Consider the following 16099-nt stretch of genomic DNA (forward strand, 5'->3'; position numbering starts at 1 on the left):
AGAGTCAATAGTAAAAACTGAGACTGCAAGTTCCTGCAGAATCAGTCTCCATAGACTCCCATGTTAAAATGTTTTACTGCAGAAATAAACATGTTTTACAGCCTGGTAAGGAAACATACTTGGTCTCTAGGGATCATTTCGACTGTTTACAGAACGCATCTGTTTATATTGAGGCTTAAAGCTCTGCATAAATTAGGGCGTGGCCTCTTTGAGTCACATCTCAGAGGTCGTCCTAGTCCATCACGGCATTTTAGATCGGAGAACAATTGTGTGGCTCGTCTAATTCTCATGTCTAAAATCTTCAAAATTAATTGGCACAGAGCTAACTGGATCACAGTTGATACTGATTTTTTTTTTTTCTGTAACCAATAGTAACGGCAACATCCTACTCCTACTAAAGCTCGTATCTTCACACACCGATGAGCAGTGACCTGCCTGAGCCACAGCTGGAAAACTAGAGCCGGTCCAGGTCGAGATCATGATGATGAGTAAACAGGTGTTTATTAAAAGAATCCCCACAGCCTACCACTGATCATTATCTGGTTCATGGATCCACTGAAAAGCTTTTATTTAGAAGTTAAAGGTGTGTTTTAACATTAGATATCCATGAATCACACCAGGAGAGAGTAATACATCATGGTCACTGTTGAGGTGTGAATGTGTGTGTGTGTGTCCTCATGTCCTTGCACTGTGTGAATGCTCTTTACATGTGTGTGTCTCTCTCTGTGTGTGTGAGTGTGATCTTCATTGGTTAAAAGCCTTGAATGTACATAGATATTTTTAGTCACAGAAACCGAACCCTGAACCTTCGACCCCCTTTTGTTGTCAACCAACTGCACCGATCTACTCTGTGTGTGTGTGTAAATGTGTTTAAATGTGTGTATCAAGGGCTTCACTTCACACACAGTGACATGAGCAGCATCTTTTTTTTTCTCCAGCTCTTTGTAGAAACCCACGCCTCTGGTTTCCGGCTCCTCGGGGAACCTGGAGGAGACTAATGGTGCAGCCAGCGAACCTCAGAAGTCCAGAGGTGTCAGCGCGCCGCGGCGTTCCCATCAACATCACACTATGAGGTATAATGAAAGCACTTGCAGGGGTGGGGTGGAGGGGTATGAACTGTGACTAACTCCTGTTTTGTACAAAGCACAAAATTGTATTTCCAGCTTTCTCGCCAAAGTAAGAGCGTTCACAAATGTCACTGTGCGGCGGAAACTTTTAATGACTTCCATTATGCAAAGCTGAAGGAATACTTTTGTTGGAAATACATGAGAAGTCAGACGGTGGGTCGGTGGGTAGGAGGGGGATATTGATTGATCGTCGTTAGTACCCAGCAGATATTTTCCTGCAAAGAGCTTCATTGACTCTGCAGCTGTTCAGACTAAACCACTGCTCATATTTCACCATTTGTACCCAACAATTTATTACACCAATAAAAGCCCAGAGCCACAGCTACAACTCTGATGACGGACATTAATACAGCAGTTTGGAGTTAGGTTACACCGTGTGCAGAGGAATAAACCGTTTCCACACAGGAGCAGTATTAACTAGTTACTTTATTATACTGTAAGTTAGCATGAGTAACTATGTTCTGGATCAGTTTATGCTGTGATAATATTCATTTTATCACTAAGCTAAAGTCCAGTAAAAGAGTCTCATTTATTTTGTTGCTGAATGAACTTCCTGAATTTGCAGCTCTCATACTTCTTTATGTGTTATTATGGACGCAACAGCTCCGAAACATTATATCTAATATCAAAAAAGACTATTGTGAATGCACAGCCCATATTGAACAAAAGAAAAGCATGCAAAGTGTCATTTTGTGATTACAATGTTGAATAATAAGAATAATTTCTGTGTTTTGTTGCCATAAATTGTTCCATTGTGTGTCTGGAGTCATTTTAGAAAATGAAAAAGAAAATTGTTGATTTTTGCAATTGTTTGTATTGTAATTATTATGACAAAGACAGCAGCAGGTCTGTGACAGAACCCAAACAATGAGGAAGTAAAAGACATGAAATCATTGTTATTCATCTTTTCTTTCCTTTGAATATGAATCCTTAACAGAAAAATGACAGGCGCTGCTTCATTAGAGAAAAAGACGAACATCAGATCACATCTCGAACGATGGGTTCATAAAGATTTCCTAGAAAATACAGCGTCAGTCCAGAATTTGTTTTACAGAAAGATAAATTACATCGATGCATTTGGTTAGATAGAGAAATAAATAAATAATTAACATGAAGATACAGGGTAAAAATACAGTTTTCATTCCACGGGGTCTTCAACACTGACGACAGGTAACAGGTGGTCTCCTGTGTCAGTCTGTAACTTCATTACTGTGCCGCTCACTCTCTCTGAATAACTAGCTGAATATCGTTTGACTTCCATATGCACCGGTTCGTATGAGGAGCTGCACTCGACTCTCTGGAGACGCTCGAGAAATGTCAGAGAGGGAATGAAAGTGTTGCCTGTGGCGTGTTGACGGAGCGGACAGTAATTGATTAGGGCCTCTGAGCTGCTATAAACACACTCATTGATTGTTTACAATGAGTTCTCCAGCTCCATAATGTCTCTGGATTGTCAACAGCTTTTAAATTAAAATGCTACATGTGTGTATCTGTCTGTGTGTGTGTGTATTCAATATTGCAACAGCCGAGCAGAGAGCAGAGAGCAGAGAGCAGACGACGTCCCGTATGGTTTTTCAACACTGATTCAAATCACTCAAACAAATTGTTTCAGGAGCTTGGAGACAAATCTCAGAGGATGGATGTGCAGCAGCAGGAGGAGGAGGGGGGTGAGGATGTTTCAGGTTTCATGCACTGTACGCTGAACAACTCCATCAATACACTGTCTCTCTATCAAAGGATAAATGCACATATACTCACTGTTGGACATGACTTACTCTAATCTGCCATTTTATTAAATATAGGGCAAGGAAAACAAATCTAAATCATAAATCATTCCCTTTCTGTTCCAGGGTGTGAAGAAAAATATATTTAAAGGAATAGTTCACCAAAAACTACACAAAAACCATTTAATATTCCTCCACACTGCTCGTCCACTGCAATCCATGTGTCCTGAAGGGATATAGTCCAGAGTTTACTCGAAACAACGTCATTTAGGACATTTTTACAGCCTGAACAGTCCTGTATTGAATTTGCCTGGGGCGCGTGAACGTCAGAGCGCAATACAGGACTGTTTAGGCTGTAAAAATGTCCTAAATGACGTTGTTTCGAGTAAGGCAGTGTGGAGGAATATTACAAGGTTTTTGTGTAGTTTTATGGGCTTTTTGTCTTGGGCGCTATTGACTATAAGGATTTCGTTGGATCCGGCCTCCTGGGTCTCCAGATGCACTTTGAGGAATAAAAAACTACTCCGGAGTATTCATCAGCATGAGGGTGAGTCAATAATGACTGAATTTCATTTTTTGGTGAACTATTCCTTTGAAGTCTTGATATCTGGAAGTTTCTGTTCCATCTCAACTTACTTTGAGTACGTAGTAGTTAAATCGCTGACATTTATCAAGGTCATTGGATGAAAAAACATTAAATTGATGAGACAAAGTTACTAAAAATGAGTCACAGTGAGTCTTTGATTTTAGGATAATTAAAATAAAATGTGTGGTACCAGAGTGGGAATATGAAACTGTTTAGTAAAAAAGTGCCAGCAGCTTATTATGACCTATCATTTAGATTTACTATCAGGACAACTGTGAAAAAGAAGGAAGTCAGGTGATGTAGTCTTAACAGGAACATGAGGATAGAACATATGGGAATATTCAGGTCTATAAAAGCGTCCGGCTCTTTATATAAATGTAGAAATAATGGCTCTAAAGGTCAGACCGTGTTTAATTCCTCTGCAGTGATGAAACTGAATCTTCCTCGGGATGAAGATGAACATTGTCTAAACTTCACTTGAGCTGCCTCCAGGAATGGAAAGCTGTCTCCGGTCTCTGTTTACGTGAATGACATAATCACTGTAGAGTCTCTCGTCTGCCTCTGTGACTTCAGGACAAGAGAAGCTGGAGTCAAGTGTTGCAACATCAGGAAGACGGAGCAACACACCAGAGGACGCGCTGAATGAAACAGAGAGGAACTCACTGGAGCTGCAAGAATCTGAACAAGACTTTAAAAAAAGTTTGTATAATGCCTTGCCTCTCATACGACCTTTAGCAGCATCTCCTGGCTGTCATGGCTACTATAATAAACACGGCACTGTACAAACGTACTGATCATCGCAGTGGTTACTATAAAAACTGTCATAGTTTGAATTAGTTTGGGCACTGAAACTTACCCGGATTTGAACATCTGATGATCTTTGTTGCCATGGTAACTATAGTAATGAAGTAATGAATGAACTTTATTTACGGTATCTAGGCCACTTCATGTGGGAATCAAACGTCACTCCCCTGCATGTGTTTGAACTCCTGACGTACACTATCAAGTGTTGAATTAGATATTTGTCTTTTCCTCTGTTAGCTCAAATGAAGGACGTTTGCATCAAAACAATTAACAACATTTCATCCATAAGTTTATTCACAGGAAACAAGATCTGCGTATTACTTTTCATAATTTCTTTATTCCGACTACAGATATTCATTCCTATCAAACGAGGCTTAGTAATAACAGCTTATTTTTACCGTCCTCCTGAACATCAAGTCATCAGTTCAACATTACTTATAGAGGCCCTAAGCTCTGGACTGAATTAAACTTATCACTGAGGTCCATCTCCTCCCATTGCATTTTTAAAAAGAATCTGAAGGAATTTTTACTCTCCTAAGGAACCTAATTATCTCTCCCTACTCGCTCTCTAACTATATTTTCTCTTTCATTGTTCTGCTTTTGTCACATATTTTTTGCTGTTAGTTGCTTCAAGTACCTTAACTCCTGCTGCTATTGATTTCTTGTCTTTTTCTTTTGTTTAGCTCAGTATGTTATCTGCTTGTCTTTTGTTTTGTATAATTATTGACAGGGGTGGAACTTTGTACAAGTTCGTTAGGACTTTGTTCCCTCCTTGCACAGCAATTACGCAATTTTTTTGTGCCAAACAAATAAACCTAAACCTAAACATTTATGGGACTGGATGTATTAACAGCTACTTACAAGGAAGGTGAAAGCTGTTTGTGACTATTACAGTATTTAATTTTGAGTTGTTTTGCATAGTCAAGATGTTGTTTGATGTTATTTGTAATATCATTAAGATAACAGGTACATTTTTATATCCACACATGTAAAAGTGAAGTTATTCTGAATGTGTGATATTTTAAAAATGACTTGAACATGGTCATTTAGTAGAAGTGGCCTACTGTAAGACTGTGTACGATTTTGATGAACCCCTGTCTTTGTTTTCTTTCACTTGCTGCTTTAAATTATTCTGGAGCACATCAACAGTGACGTTATACTGTACCTGTTTATTATTTGACAATGTTAAATAAAAAGGAAAAAATAAATACTACATCACTTTTCCACACTTTTACCTCGGCTCCAGGTGTAATTACTACAGCCTTAGCAAAAATAGCACCCAGTACCGATGGGTCAGATAACCTGCTGCACAAAATGAAACGTGACATTTCTTGGTCAGACTCAACCTGGTCCCACGTTTATATGTTTTAGCCAGAAAACAGTGTGTGTTCACCCAGCGTTTCTGTTGAATCTCTAATCACCTGGTTTATTCGTCTCTTACTGTATATGTAAAAATAACCTCATGGACACAGAGGAAGAAATTTAAATTCCTACTGCGCTGACTTTTGCCACCCTATACATATATTATTCATACATGTCACATATATACATGGTCACTTAAATACATGATTATTTAACCATCCCAGCAGTAACCAGGGTTACACGGCTAGAGAACAAGCTGCAGAGCTACATTCATCATTACTGAACGGAGATGAAAGATGGAGGAGGAGAGTGGAGCACATGTTCTTATCTCTGTGAAACATGCGTCTATGTTTAGAAACACATGCAGTCAAAGGTCGAGAGAGTAACGAGTCCAGTGAAGCCGGTACAGTGAAGGGTATTTACACAGATGAAGTCATTTATAACGCACCTGGAAAACAAATCATACTTTATCACAACAGACTGCTGCCACTTGACCTTTGACCTCATGGAGCATTACTGAGGAAACGTCAGCATTAATTACTGAAGATAAAGGATGAACGGCTCCGACTGTGTCATGTTAGATTTCTACTGCAATGACGTCCATGTATGAATATGAAGAGAAACTGAAGAGAATTAGATTTATGAAGATGAAAACAGGAAGTGCGAAGATTATATTTACTCCCTAGATAAGGTTAAGATAAATAAAGAAAAGAGAGAATAATACCAGCGCTTGTCGGAAATCAAATGATGCAACTTTCTGTCATAATGTGACATTTTAGCTGGTACTTATTTCATAATCCGCTATAGTCTTGTATTGTAATCTTTCATATATTGTTATATAATCTTTTATATAATCTTTTTACGTTCAGACTTTATTGCCACTTGTTACCACTGCTGTAATACCACATTGTTCTGTGTCAGTGTGATGTAAAGCAACGTAAACCATTACATACACTGTATTTTCATATAATATCCTCTTATATTGTATAACTTCTCATTATGTTTCACTATATTATGTTGTATTTTATTACTATACCTACACTATCACTATGTTATACTGAATCGTATTACGTCATATTGTGTTCCACAACAATGTTAAAATGTATACATTATATAACCATTGTAGGCTATGTACAGTATTGATGATAGAGGGGTTTTGGATTGGTGTATGGGCAGGTGAGTTCAGTTTAGTTTAACTTTGTCCACCTTAAAGTCCCTCTCCAATGATCCTTTTTGGTTATTTTAAAGCATTCTCTGTGGTCTTTAAATTGTGATTATGAAGTTTTTAGCCAAAATCACAAAACCTGTGCCATTTCTCAGGACTCTCCTTCTGCAGAGCGCCAGTAGCTCATTAGCAATGCGCCTCTGTGGTGGGCAGAGACTGCGCTGCTCTGCACCCACCCAGCAGAAATACTCATAAATGTAATTTTGCACTATACTTTTCTGCTGATATGTCCACTGTCATCAGAATAAATGCCACAGGAACATGTGAAAAGCACAAAAAAACACTATTTTCATCGGAGGGGGTCTTTAATGTAAATTTGTCTTTGGCTTCCCTCACATTAAATTATATCACAAACAAAAAAGACGAACCACAAGAGACTTACCACCATACCACACAGACAAAAAGAAAACCTTAAGAGCATATACTTAAAGTCAGGTGCAGTCATTTGGATTAAGAGCTTGTATGCTATCAGATGGAATAAAATATTTCTTGTATATATTCTGGTTCGTCAATTCAAATTCCTTTTAAAAGGTTTGAGGCATCCCCATGTATGTATGCATGTTGTGTCTGTTATGTCTGTTACTGTGACTGTATACAGTTATATACCAACATGCACAGCGTGTCCTTGTCCACAGAAGACGACACAAGACCACATGATAACCAGCCGTTGCACCACATCACAACAAAACCTTTGCTTCATTATAAACAACAATAAACCAGCCTCTGTACGTACAAAGATGGAGGGACTTACTTGAGTACATGTGTGGATCCGTTGATCTGCGTGGCCGTGCAGGGAGCGCCGGACGCCAGGATGGACGGCCTGCGGTACCTCTTCCTCCCGCAGCACAGGATGATGAGGAAGGCACGGCGGAAGGACTTGTTGAGGAAGGCGTAGAGGATGGGGTTGAGCATGGAGTTGATGTAGCCCAGCCACAGGCAGGCCACCCACAGTTTGTCTGGCACCGTGTAGTCTATAAAGGGATCCACCACGTTGGTGACAAAGAACGGCGCCCAGCACAGGCAGAAACATCCCATAATGATGCACAGAGTCTTTGCCGCCTTCGTCTCCGTTCGCATGCGGTGGTTGCGCTGGTGGTCGGCGGAGTCGGTCCCCGCGCCCGCCCGCTGCAGCATGCTGATCTGCAGCGCGTGGGCCCGGGCCGTGACGTAGATCCTCTGGTAGGCCAGCACCATGAGGACCAGCGGGATGTAGAAGGCCACCACGGAGCAGGTCAGGGCGTATGGCTTGTTCACCATGAAGACACAGGAAGTGGAGTTGCTGCCCTCGCTGTGGCGCCTCTGCTCGATCTGATGAAAAAAGAGATCAGGATGAATACCATAAATTCTCAAATAAAAGCCTGAACTGAACCGGCTTATATTTAAAGGGGACATAATATGGAAATATCACATTTTGAAGGCTCCATTACATATATTTGGTTGTTTGTTTTGCCTTCTGGCCCCCAAAATGTGAGAATTGACAAAAAAATCTGTAATTTTCAGGCTCCCTAGGTTGAAATCCATGTGGTTTTAAGAGCTGTTCCCTCAGTTGTCTGACAATGATGTAATACGTTTTCAAATTTGCATAATACCACCCCTACCTGGTACCAGTAAAAGGGGCGGGGCGAGCATTGGTTCATTTGCATTTAAAGCAACAGGCACTGAAACCAGCCGTTCTGAACAGGGCTGTTTTGAGAGGATGAAAAGAGCTGTGATGTTTGATCCTTGGGTATTTTGACCAAAGCATGTCACAGACATGTCTTTAAGACACCTGGGAACTATTTTAATCAGTGGAAAAGGGGCATGATATGTCTCCTTTAAGACAGGCGTCTATATTGGACAGGATTTTATTTAACTTTTAACGCACAAATCTTTTGCTCAGCAAAGATGGAAAATACTCAATAATCAAATTGATTGTTTAAAGAAAATTAATTCTGGAGTGAATTTAACAATCTTTGCCCTTCAGCATTTGGTGCCATTTCAACCAACTGACCCAAGGAAAGAGCTGGAGCACACATCCATTTAGAAGAAGTTCAATTGGTGCCAACTTTTAATGGCCCTTTTCCATTCCACAGTTACAGTTCTACTCACTTTAGGTTATTTTTAATTGCAGCTGTGTGCTTCATACAGTAGTTCCTCCTCAATGTGGGGGGGATTGTCATAGCATGACAGCTACAGTCACCCAGGCTAGCTCTCTTTTTCCAATTCACTTGTCTGCGCCTGGTTGACCGTCCGCGGTGTGGTTTTCCACACAGCAGTCATTTAACTCGCGTGAAAGAATAACAACAGTCAGATCAGTGGTCGCTGTTGTTGGTGTGTTTTTAAAAATAACAGGTTTGATTCTCGTGTCGGGTCGTCATGCCCATGACTCTTCCGGTGACGGTCGAGCTGGGCTGAGTAGTGCTAGTGGAAAAGGGCCATTTATGAATGGGATGCTATTTGGGCCTCACAGAAGGACCAGTGACGACATTTACACTGAACTGAATGACTGAATTGTGGAGTTTTAAAGTCAAGTTCAAACAGATGCTGTAACAGGGAAAAAGAACAGTTTTAACAGCACCGTCTAATGATTGTAAGCACAAATTAAGCAGGTAAGAAACTGCTCAAATGGGCGATCGCGTGCATTAAGACGTTTTCATTCACAAGAACCTGCACAGAAAATAGACCCGGCTTCTAACTGACACTTTCGGCTTTTATTCACTCAAACCTGTAGCCAGTACAGGGGGCCAGTGTTTATTAGAGACTCTTCTTTTATTAGAGACGGTAGTTAGGTGGCTTAATATGCACACACACACACACACACACATGCAACATCATAGAAAGTCCCCAAGTAACCACATGTTGACGCTCTGAACACTCTTCCCTGCTGCACCATCAAACGCCTCCAGACTTTACAACAACCCACTTAAAGTCCCACGCTCTCCTCGGCTCGGAGTCCGTGTAGTAAAAGAGGGAACACGGCTCCTGAGGGAGGGGGAGAGTCTCTGCACGTCACCATTAATCACAGTGAAGACCCATCCCGCCTTTTTCCTCCGCTATCATCTCATCTCTGTGGGAAACTACGGCTGCAGGGCTGTGACATGAAAAACAGAGATGAAACCGTATCGCTTGCACCAAGGCCACGTCCCCCCCCCCCCCCCACCGTCCGACTGTGGAAAACTCTTGTTTTTCATGAGTGGGGGAGACACACAAGATATTTACATGTAAAATGTTCAGTGCTCCTATGTTTGGATTATCTGCGCTCTGCAGGAACAAACACAACGATAAGAACCGCAAGTATGTAAGGATTTTATTATTATCATTTCTTTTTATCTTATCGTTCATGCACAGATCAAATAGTCCTTTACTGTGTCGGAACAGAGAGGATGTCTGGGAGCAGCTCTCATTTCATACACAAGTAAAAAGATCTAATTCAAAGGGGAACTATGCAAGTCTGCTCACTTTTCCGCTGTTTTGGTTAAGCTCCTTTCGCCCATGTGCATTTGTTTACAACGAAGCCGGCAAAAAATCAATAAATGGAGCGGTGGATAACGTTACATAACATATATGATGTTACGGCGTGTGCATTTGTGTAGTCTCAACCGTCATGAACAAAACATTACGGGTTACTGAGCGTGTTTGTGTTGCGGTGTGCAGAGACGAGAGCTGGGACACCGGGGCGGCGGCCTGGTACTACACTGATGTTGCAAGGTTGGTTTTCAGTTTAATTAAGGTAAAAATGTAGCATAGCCACTGCTTAGTTCCTCTTTAAGTCGGAATGAACGTTTTATTGTTTATTTTCATTTTTATGCCCATTGTTATTTTCACTTCTTATCTCCCCTGGTGTGTGAATGGGTGTAAAACCACAGAGTTCATGATGCCAGAACCAATCAGAGCTGTGTGTTTGACCCAGCCAGAAAAAAAAAAAAATCTGTCAGTGCACACACACACACAGACAGTGAGTTGTGTGTGCACCTGAACTCTGGCTGGTGTGTTGAGTTTTGGAGTCGAGCGGCTACTCAGAATATTCAACAGCTCTAATGAGACCCACAGAGAGACGCTGCTGCTGCTGCTGCAGAGAGCTAACTATAGACCGCTGTTGTGCTGTAAACTGTGTGTGTCTGTGTGTGTGCGTGTGTCAGCCTGTCGTCCTGTTGACAGTCGGCTCAGGAGAAACTCTCGCTGGCGTTCAGATAAAAGCGCATGAGGGGCAAACAAGGTTATTAGTGGCTTGGGGGAGTCCCACTCTCTCTCTCTCTCTCCTCACACACTCGTGCCATCATCTGTCTTTGTCTCCACACCTGTCCGCTCGTCTCTCTCCTCATCCGTCTACTCAGAGTCGTCACTTTTGGGGCCATTTTTCATTTGTTATCAACTGATTTTACTCCAAACTTTTCACTCTCACAGTGTCCTTCAAACTTTGATGTGGTGTCTTAAAGTGTAACATTGGTGCCAGAACACAAAATAAAATAAAACATCCTTCAAAATAAAAGCATGGCTCTTCCCGTCAATTAACTTGTTTCATGACGGGAGCTGAATTAGCGTAACACCGGCTCAGACTCCCTTCAACTTCTGGAAGGTTTAAGTGCAGGTGACAGGTAAAAGCTACAGTTTACACTGAGAGGAGAACATGCGTTTTGTTTTTCCTCTGACTGATTCAGGGCTTAAATGTCACACAGATTGCTGCAGACAATCTCTTTAAAGGAATAGTTCACCAAAAAATGAAATTCATAAGTCCATAAAACTACAAAAAACTTAATCTTCCTCCACACTGCTCGTCCGCTGCAATCCAAGTGCCCTCAAGGGATACTGTCCAGAGTTTACTTGAAACGACGTCATGTAGGACATTTTTACCTAAACAGTCCTGTATTGCGCTCTGACGATGATGCGCATAATCGCGCCACAGGCAAATTTAATACAGGACTGTTTAGGCTGTAAAAATGTCCTGAATGACATTGTTTCGAGTAAACTCTGGACTATATCCCTAGACTGGACTACAGGAATAAAAAACTACTCCGGAGTACTACTCATCAGCATGAGGGTGAATTTCATTTTTTGGTGAACTCTTCCTTTAAAGCTCAGGCGTGGTAGTATGAACCTCTACACCTCCACCTCTCCTTCCATCCACCTTTACTTCTCTCTTTAGTCTAATTTAAGATCTAAACATCTAAATCAGTAGTTTTTAATTTCATGGCTTGTCACCCGTTGAATAAAACCAATAATCTGTTGCGCTGCCGTGAGAATTTGCTCCATGGGTTTTATTTGTAAATGTCGGAGGAAACACAAAAACTTGTTTCCTTTCTCATTTGATGCAGTTTCATCTGTCTGACTCCTGTGATATTATCATTATGATGCTCTTTCTCTCTGTTTTCTCTCTTGTGCTCTTTGTCCGTGACATTAAACAAACCTCGGTGCACAAACAACACACTGACTAAACCTCCTTTACATATTTACAGTGAAACAAAGGAACAGCTTGACTCTGTCTGTGGCCTTGTCCCTCTGTCTTTGCGTCTGACATGTTGACTTTGTCTCCATGGAAACATATGAAGCATTTCCTCCTTTTTTGTAAACGATGCTCCTCTAAACTCCAGTTTGTTCCTCACTGCCCGAGGACATAAATTATTTATAACGTTTATATATAACGTGCTTTATTCTTCTGTTTCCCCCCTCTCAGAGATGTTTTAAAAACATTACATCGTGCACACACAGACACACACAGTCCTCACCAGGTGGTCGATGCCGATGCTGTTCCAGCCCTGCATGATGGGCAGGAAGGAGATGAAGGTGGGAATGACCCAGCAGCCGCCGATCATCAGAGCCACGCGCATCGGCGTCATCTTGTTGCGGTAGACGAGAGGCTGGCAGCAGATGGCGTAATACCTTGGGACGAGACGACAGGAAGACGATCAATATGTGACCTGGTTGACACGTCGGTGGAGTTCATCCGCACACTGAGCAGCAGATAACTGGCTCCCGACACTGTGTCGGTTCAAATTTACTCGTAATACATCAAAGAAAAAGTCTGTTTTTGTCAGGTACCAGGTGAGGAGATAAAAAACTGATGAAAAAATGTGATTGAACTGAACCAATCGGTCAATTCATCAATAGGCCCAAAGCTGTCAGAAAAAAGGTTTCTTATTCCCACAGTAAGGCCGTCTTTATACTGCATGGTTAAAGTGACTCAGTTCTGCTAACATAGATGTGTAATTGGGGAAAAAAATGCATGAAATCAGATATTGTCAGATCATATGTGGAAATAAATCAGATATGTGCCAATACGTCTCTAATCTAAACAGACAGTTCTGCTATTTCCCAGCATTGCAAGTTGTACGTCATCAATAACGGTGAAGATGCTGCGCCTTATTTCTGAGCTTGACCTCTTCAAATCTACTGTAGGCTACAAAGGAGGCGTTTCCACTGGGAGTTTCTGGTAAAAGGAGGGGGAGGAACTTCTACAGGAACCGTCCTCTCACTCGGCCCTCTCAGTGGCCGTGTCTCCACTGCAGACAGGACCCACCGGGCTCTGATGGCGATATGCGACAGTTTCGATCATTGCGTGGTCGTTATGCAGCGTTTTTTTTTTTTTTTTACTGCTCTTGTTGTTGTTTTTTTCTGTCAGTATAGACACTTTCTTAAAAAGCTTTTTTTTTTACCAGGCCAACTGCTACTCTCGAGTTATTCTCTCTTTTTTCCGGCCGTTTTTCCATTTTTAGTAACTTTGGGTTGTAAAAATGCATCTTACTGCCTTAAAATAATGTCAGTTTCATCAGCGTCCATGTTGATTTTGTTTGTTTTTCCAACTCTTTATTCTCTTTATTGAGATTTTCCAACAAAATGATGTACAGTGGTGGCAAACAGTGTGAATGAAGACATGTGTACAACAGAAAGAAAGAAAGAAAGAAAGAAAGAAAGAAAGAAAGAAAGAAAGAAAGACACATTTTTAGAGTCAAAAGATTTTTAAATTAAAGGGATATGAGCTTAGTCCTCTTCCACACATTTGTCTTGAAATCTCTTGGTGGAGCCACTGAGTGAAATTTTTTTGAAGTTTTCAGGCTGTGAAGAAGTTCTTTAACCCAGCCGTTATATGATGAAGGCTGGGTGAGCTTCCAATCAAGCAGAATCAATCGGCGTAAACATAGATATCAGGTGTGGGTCATTTCCAATATAATATGTAAAATCAAGTATATAGGAAACAAATCAGAATTAAGCATCAGGAACTGTGGTGTAAAGACAGTGTGAGACTTTCAGCAGCAAAAATATGAAACTAGTGAATTGGCTCCGTCTTCAAACAGGTTTTGTTTTCATTTGTTATTGTGATCTTTAAAATCTCTCCATCTCCTCATCTGCTCTAGTTTCTGGTCTTTTCCTCCGTCTTCCCTCCATCTGTTTCTGTCTCTCGTCTCCATTTTCAACAAGCTCCTCTGGCAGCACCCAGGAGTCTTCTCTGCCAACGCATTTGCAAAAAATATGCAAACTACTAATAATTAAGCACTAGAACATTTTCAGAAATCAAATGCCCCCCCTCCTCATTTCTCCTCATGTCTTTTCCCAGTCTCTGTTTATCTCTCTGCCCCGTCTCCATCTCCATTAGCGTCTCTCAACATCTCCCACTCTGTCTTAATTATCTTAATTTCTCTGCTTCTTCTTCTGCTTCTCTCCAGTTTGTGTGACCTCAAACTTTCACTTCATCTCTTTTTTTTTTAAAGAGAAAAAAATGTCAGGTTTTCCTCATCTTTCCATCCTCAAACCTCCTCCGATCTCACGGTGGACGATCCGCTCTGACATCAGAACGGCCTCGTTGTCAGTGAACTGTCTGTTGGCCTCAGCTGCTGCAGGACTGGACAGGAAGTTCAGTTTTTATAACTTCTCCTGCCGGAACGGTTATTAATCCTACAGGAGACGATCGGTGAACAAATACACTTTGTTCCATGATGCATCTGCAAAATATGTGAAAGAGTGTGAAAAACCACTGAGCTGCATCTGGACCGTTAACAACTGTAACGATGCTCTGGGGCTGATTCCTGTTTCAACACAACAGAGCCGTCGGACTAAAAGCCAAAAAAAAACAGTGTGGATGAACTTCCTGTAATCCTGAGGTCACCTCAGCAGCTTGATGAGTATTGTTCATGTATAGCTTTTCATTTGCTCTAAAGGGATAGTTCAACATTTTGGCAAATTGGCCAATTGCCATAATCCCTATAGTCATAGCAGTGGGTTTGTTACCTTTAATTGTCAGTGCAAGCTATTTTTAGAACAGCGGAGCCGAGTCGCCGTTCTAAAAATAGCTTGCACCAACAATTATGGCAATGGGCCAATTTGCCAAAATGTTGAACTATCCCTTTAAGATTCATCATCATCTGCTGCTACAAATATTTATCTGTTACTTATCTTCTGTCATGTATTTATTTATCTGCTGCTGACTGGTCTTTTTCAGATTTATTTACCGCTGTTATATTTATTTATTTTGTGTTGCCTGCAATCTAGTCCGGTGTATATTGCTTTTCCAATCTTTTTATATTTAAGTACACTGCACTATTTGAGGATGTTGCGCTGATGTTGTTCTTGTTATTATTTGCCGTCTCAACATGCTCTGTGTGCCTTACTGTACTGTAGCATCGCCCTCCGGAGACAAATAAAGGTTTTTTGAATTGAATTGAGCTAAATTGTAAATTCTGCAGCATGTGGAGGAAAACCTGAGAGCAGATTCAACTACAACTGATTGGTAATACATGTGGCTTTAAAATGAGACCTTCAGGTGTCACATGTGAATCTAATGTTCGAGTGTCCACACTCAGAGGCTCAGACCCAGATCTGTCACTTTCTCATCCTCTCTTCTCTTCTTTAATCTTTCCCTTCATGATTCCTGCCCGTCCTGTTCTACATGTTTCTTCTCCCTTTGATACAGAAATACAGTTAGAACTCGTCACACGTCTTCAACCTTTTTAAACAAACGAGAGAAAATAAACTTCAGCTCATTTCCGGCGACTGTGGATCAGGATAATCTCCAACCCTCTCTGTGTTTGTCCCTTTGCCTCATCTCATCTCTCACTCGCTCACTTCCTAACACACACACGCACACACACAGTGTCAACAGTGTGTGCATGTGTGTGTGTGTGTGTGTGTGTGTGTGTGTGTGTGTGAGCATGCCATCAGAGACTACAGCAGGAATCCCCTGCATTCTGTCACACAGTGATATCACTAAGACGAGGCTGACGCTGAACTGCATGAATGAATCGCACGGATGATGAAAAAAAATACTGTGAAAGAGCAGAGTAGGGGGGTGAGGGTGGAGCAT

General features: G+C 41.3%; 1 protein-coding gene across 1 annotated transcript in view; it reads right to left on the reverse strand.

The window, feature by feature from the left end:
• htr4 (5-hydroxytryptamine receptor 4) overlaps positions 1-16099 on the reverse strand; it is a gene marked incomplete at both ends in the record, with an annotated part of 124641 nt that overhangs the window by 47720 nt on the left and 60822 nt on the right. The window contains 2 exons of the mRNA XM_083980588.1: positions 7580-8136; positions 12531-12684. Coding sequence (XP_083836714.1) covers positions 7580-8136; positions 12531-12684 — 711 coding nt within the window. The remainder of the gene's footprint in view (positions 1-7579; positions 8137-12530; positions 12685-16099) is intronic.

Source organism: Trachurus trachurus (genome assembly GCF_905171665.1).
Source record: "Trachurus trachurus genome assembly, chromosome: 10".
Taxonomy (NCBI): Eukaryota; Metazoa; Chordata; class Actinopteri; order Carangiformes; family Carangidae; genus Trachurus; species Trachurus trachurus.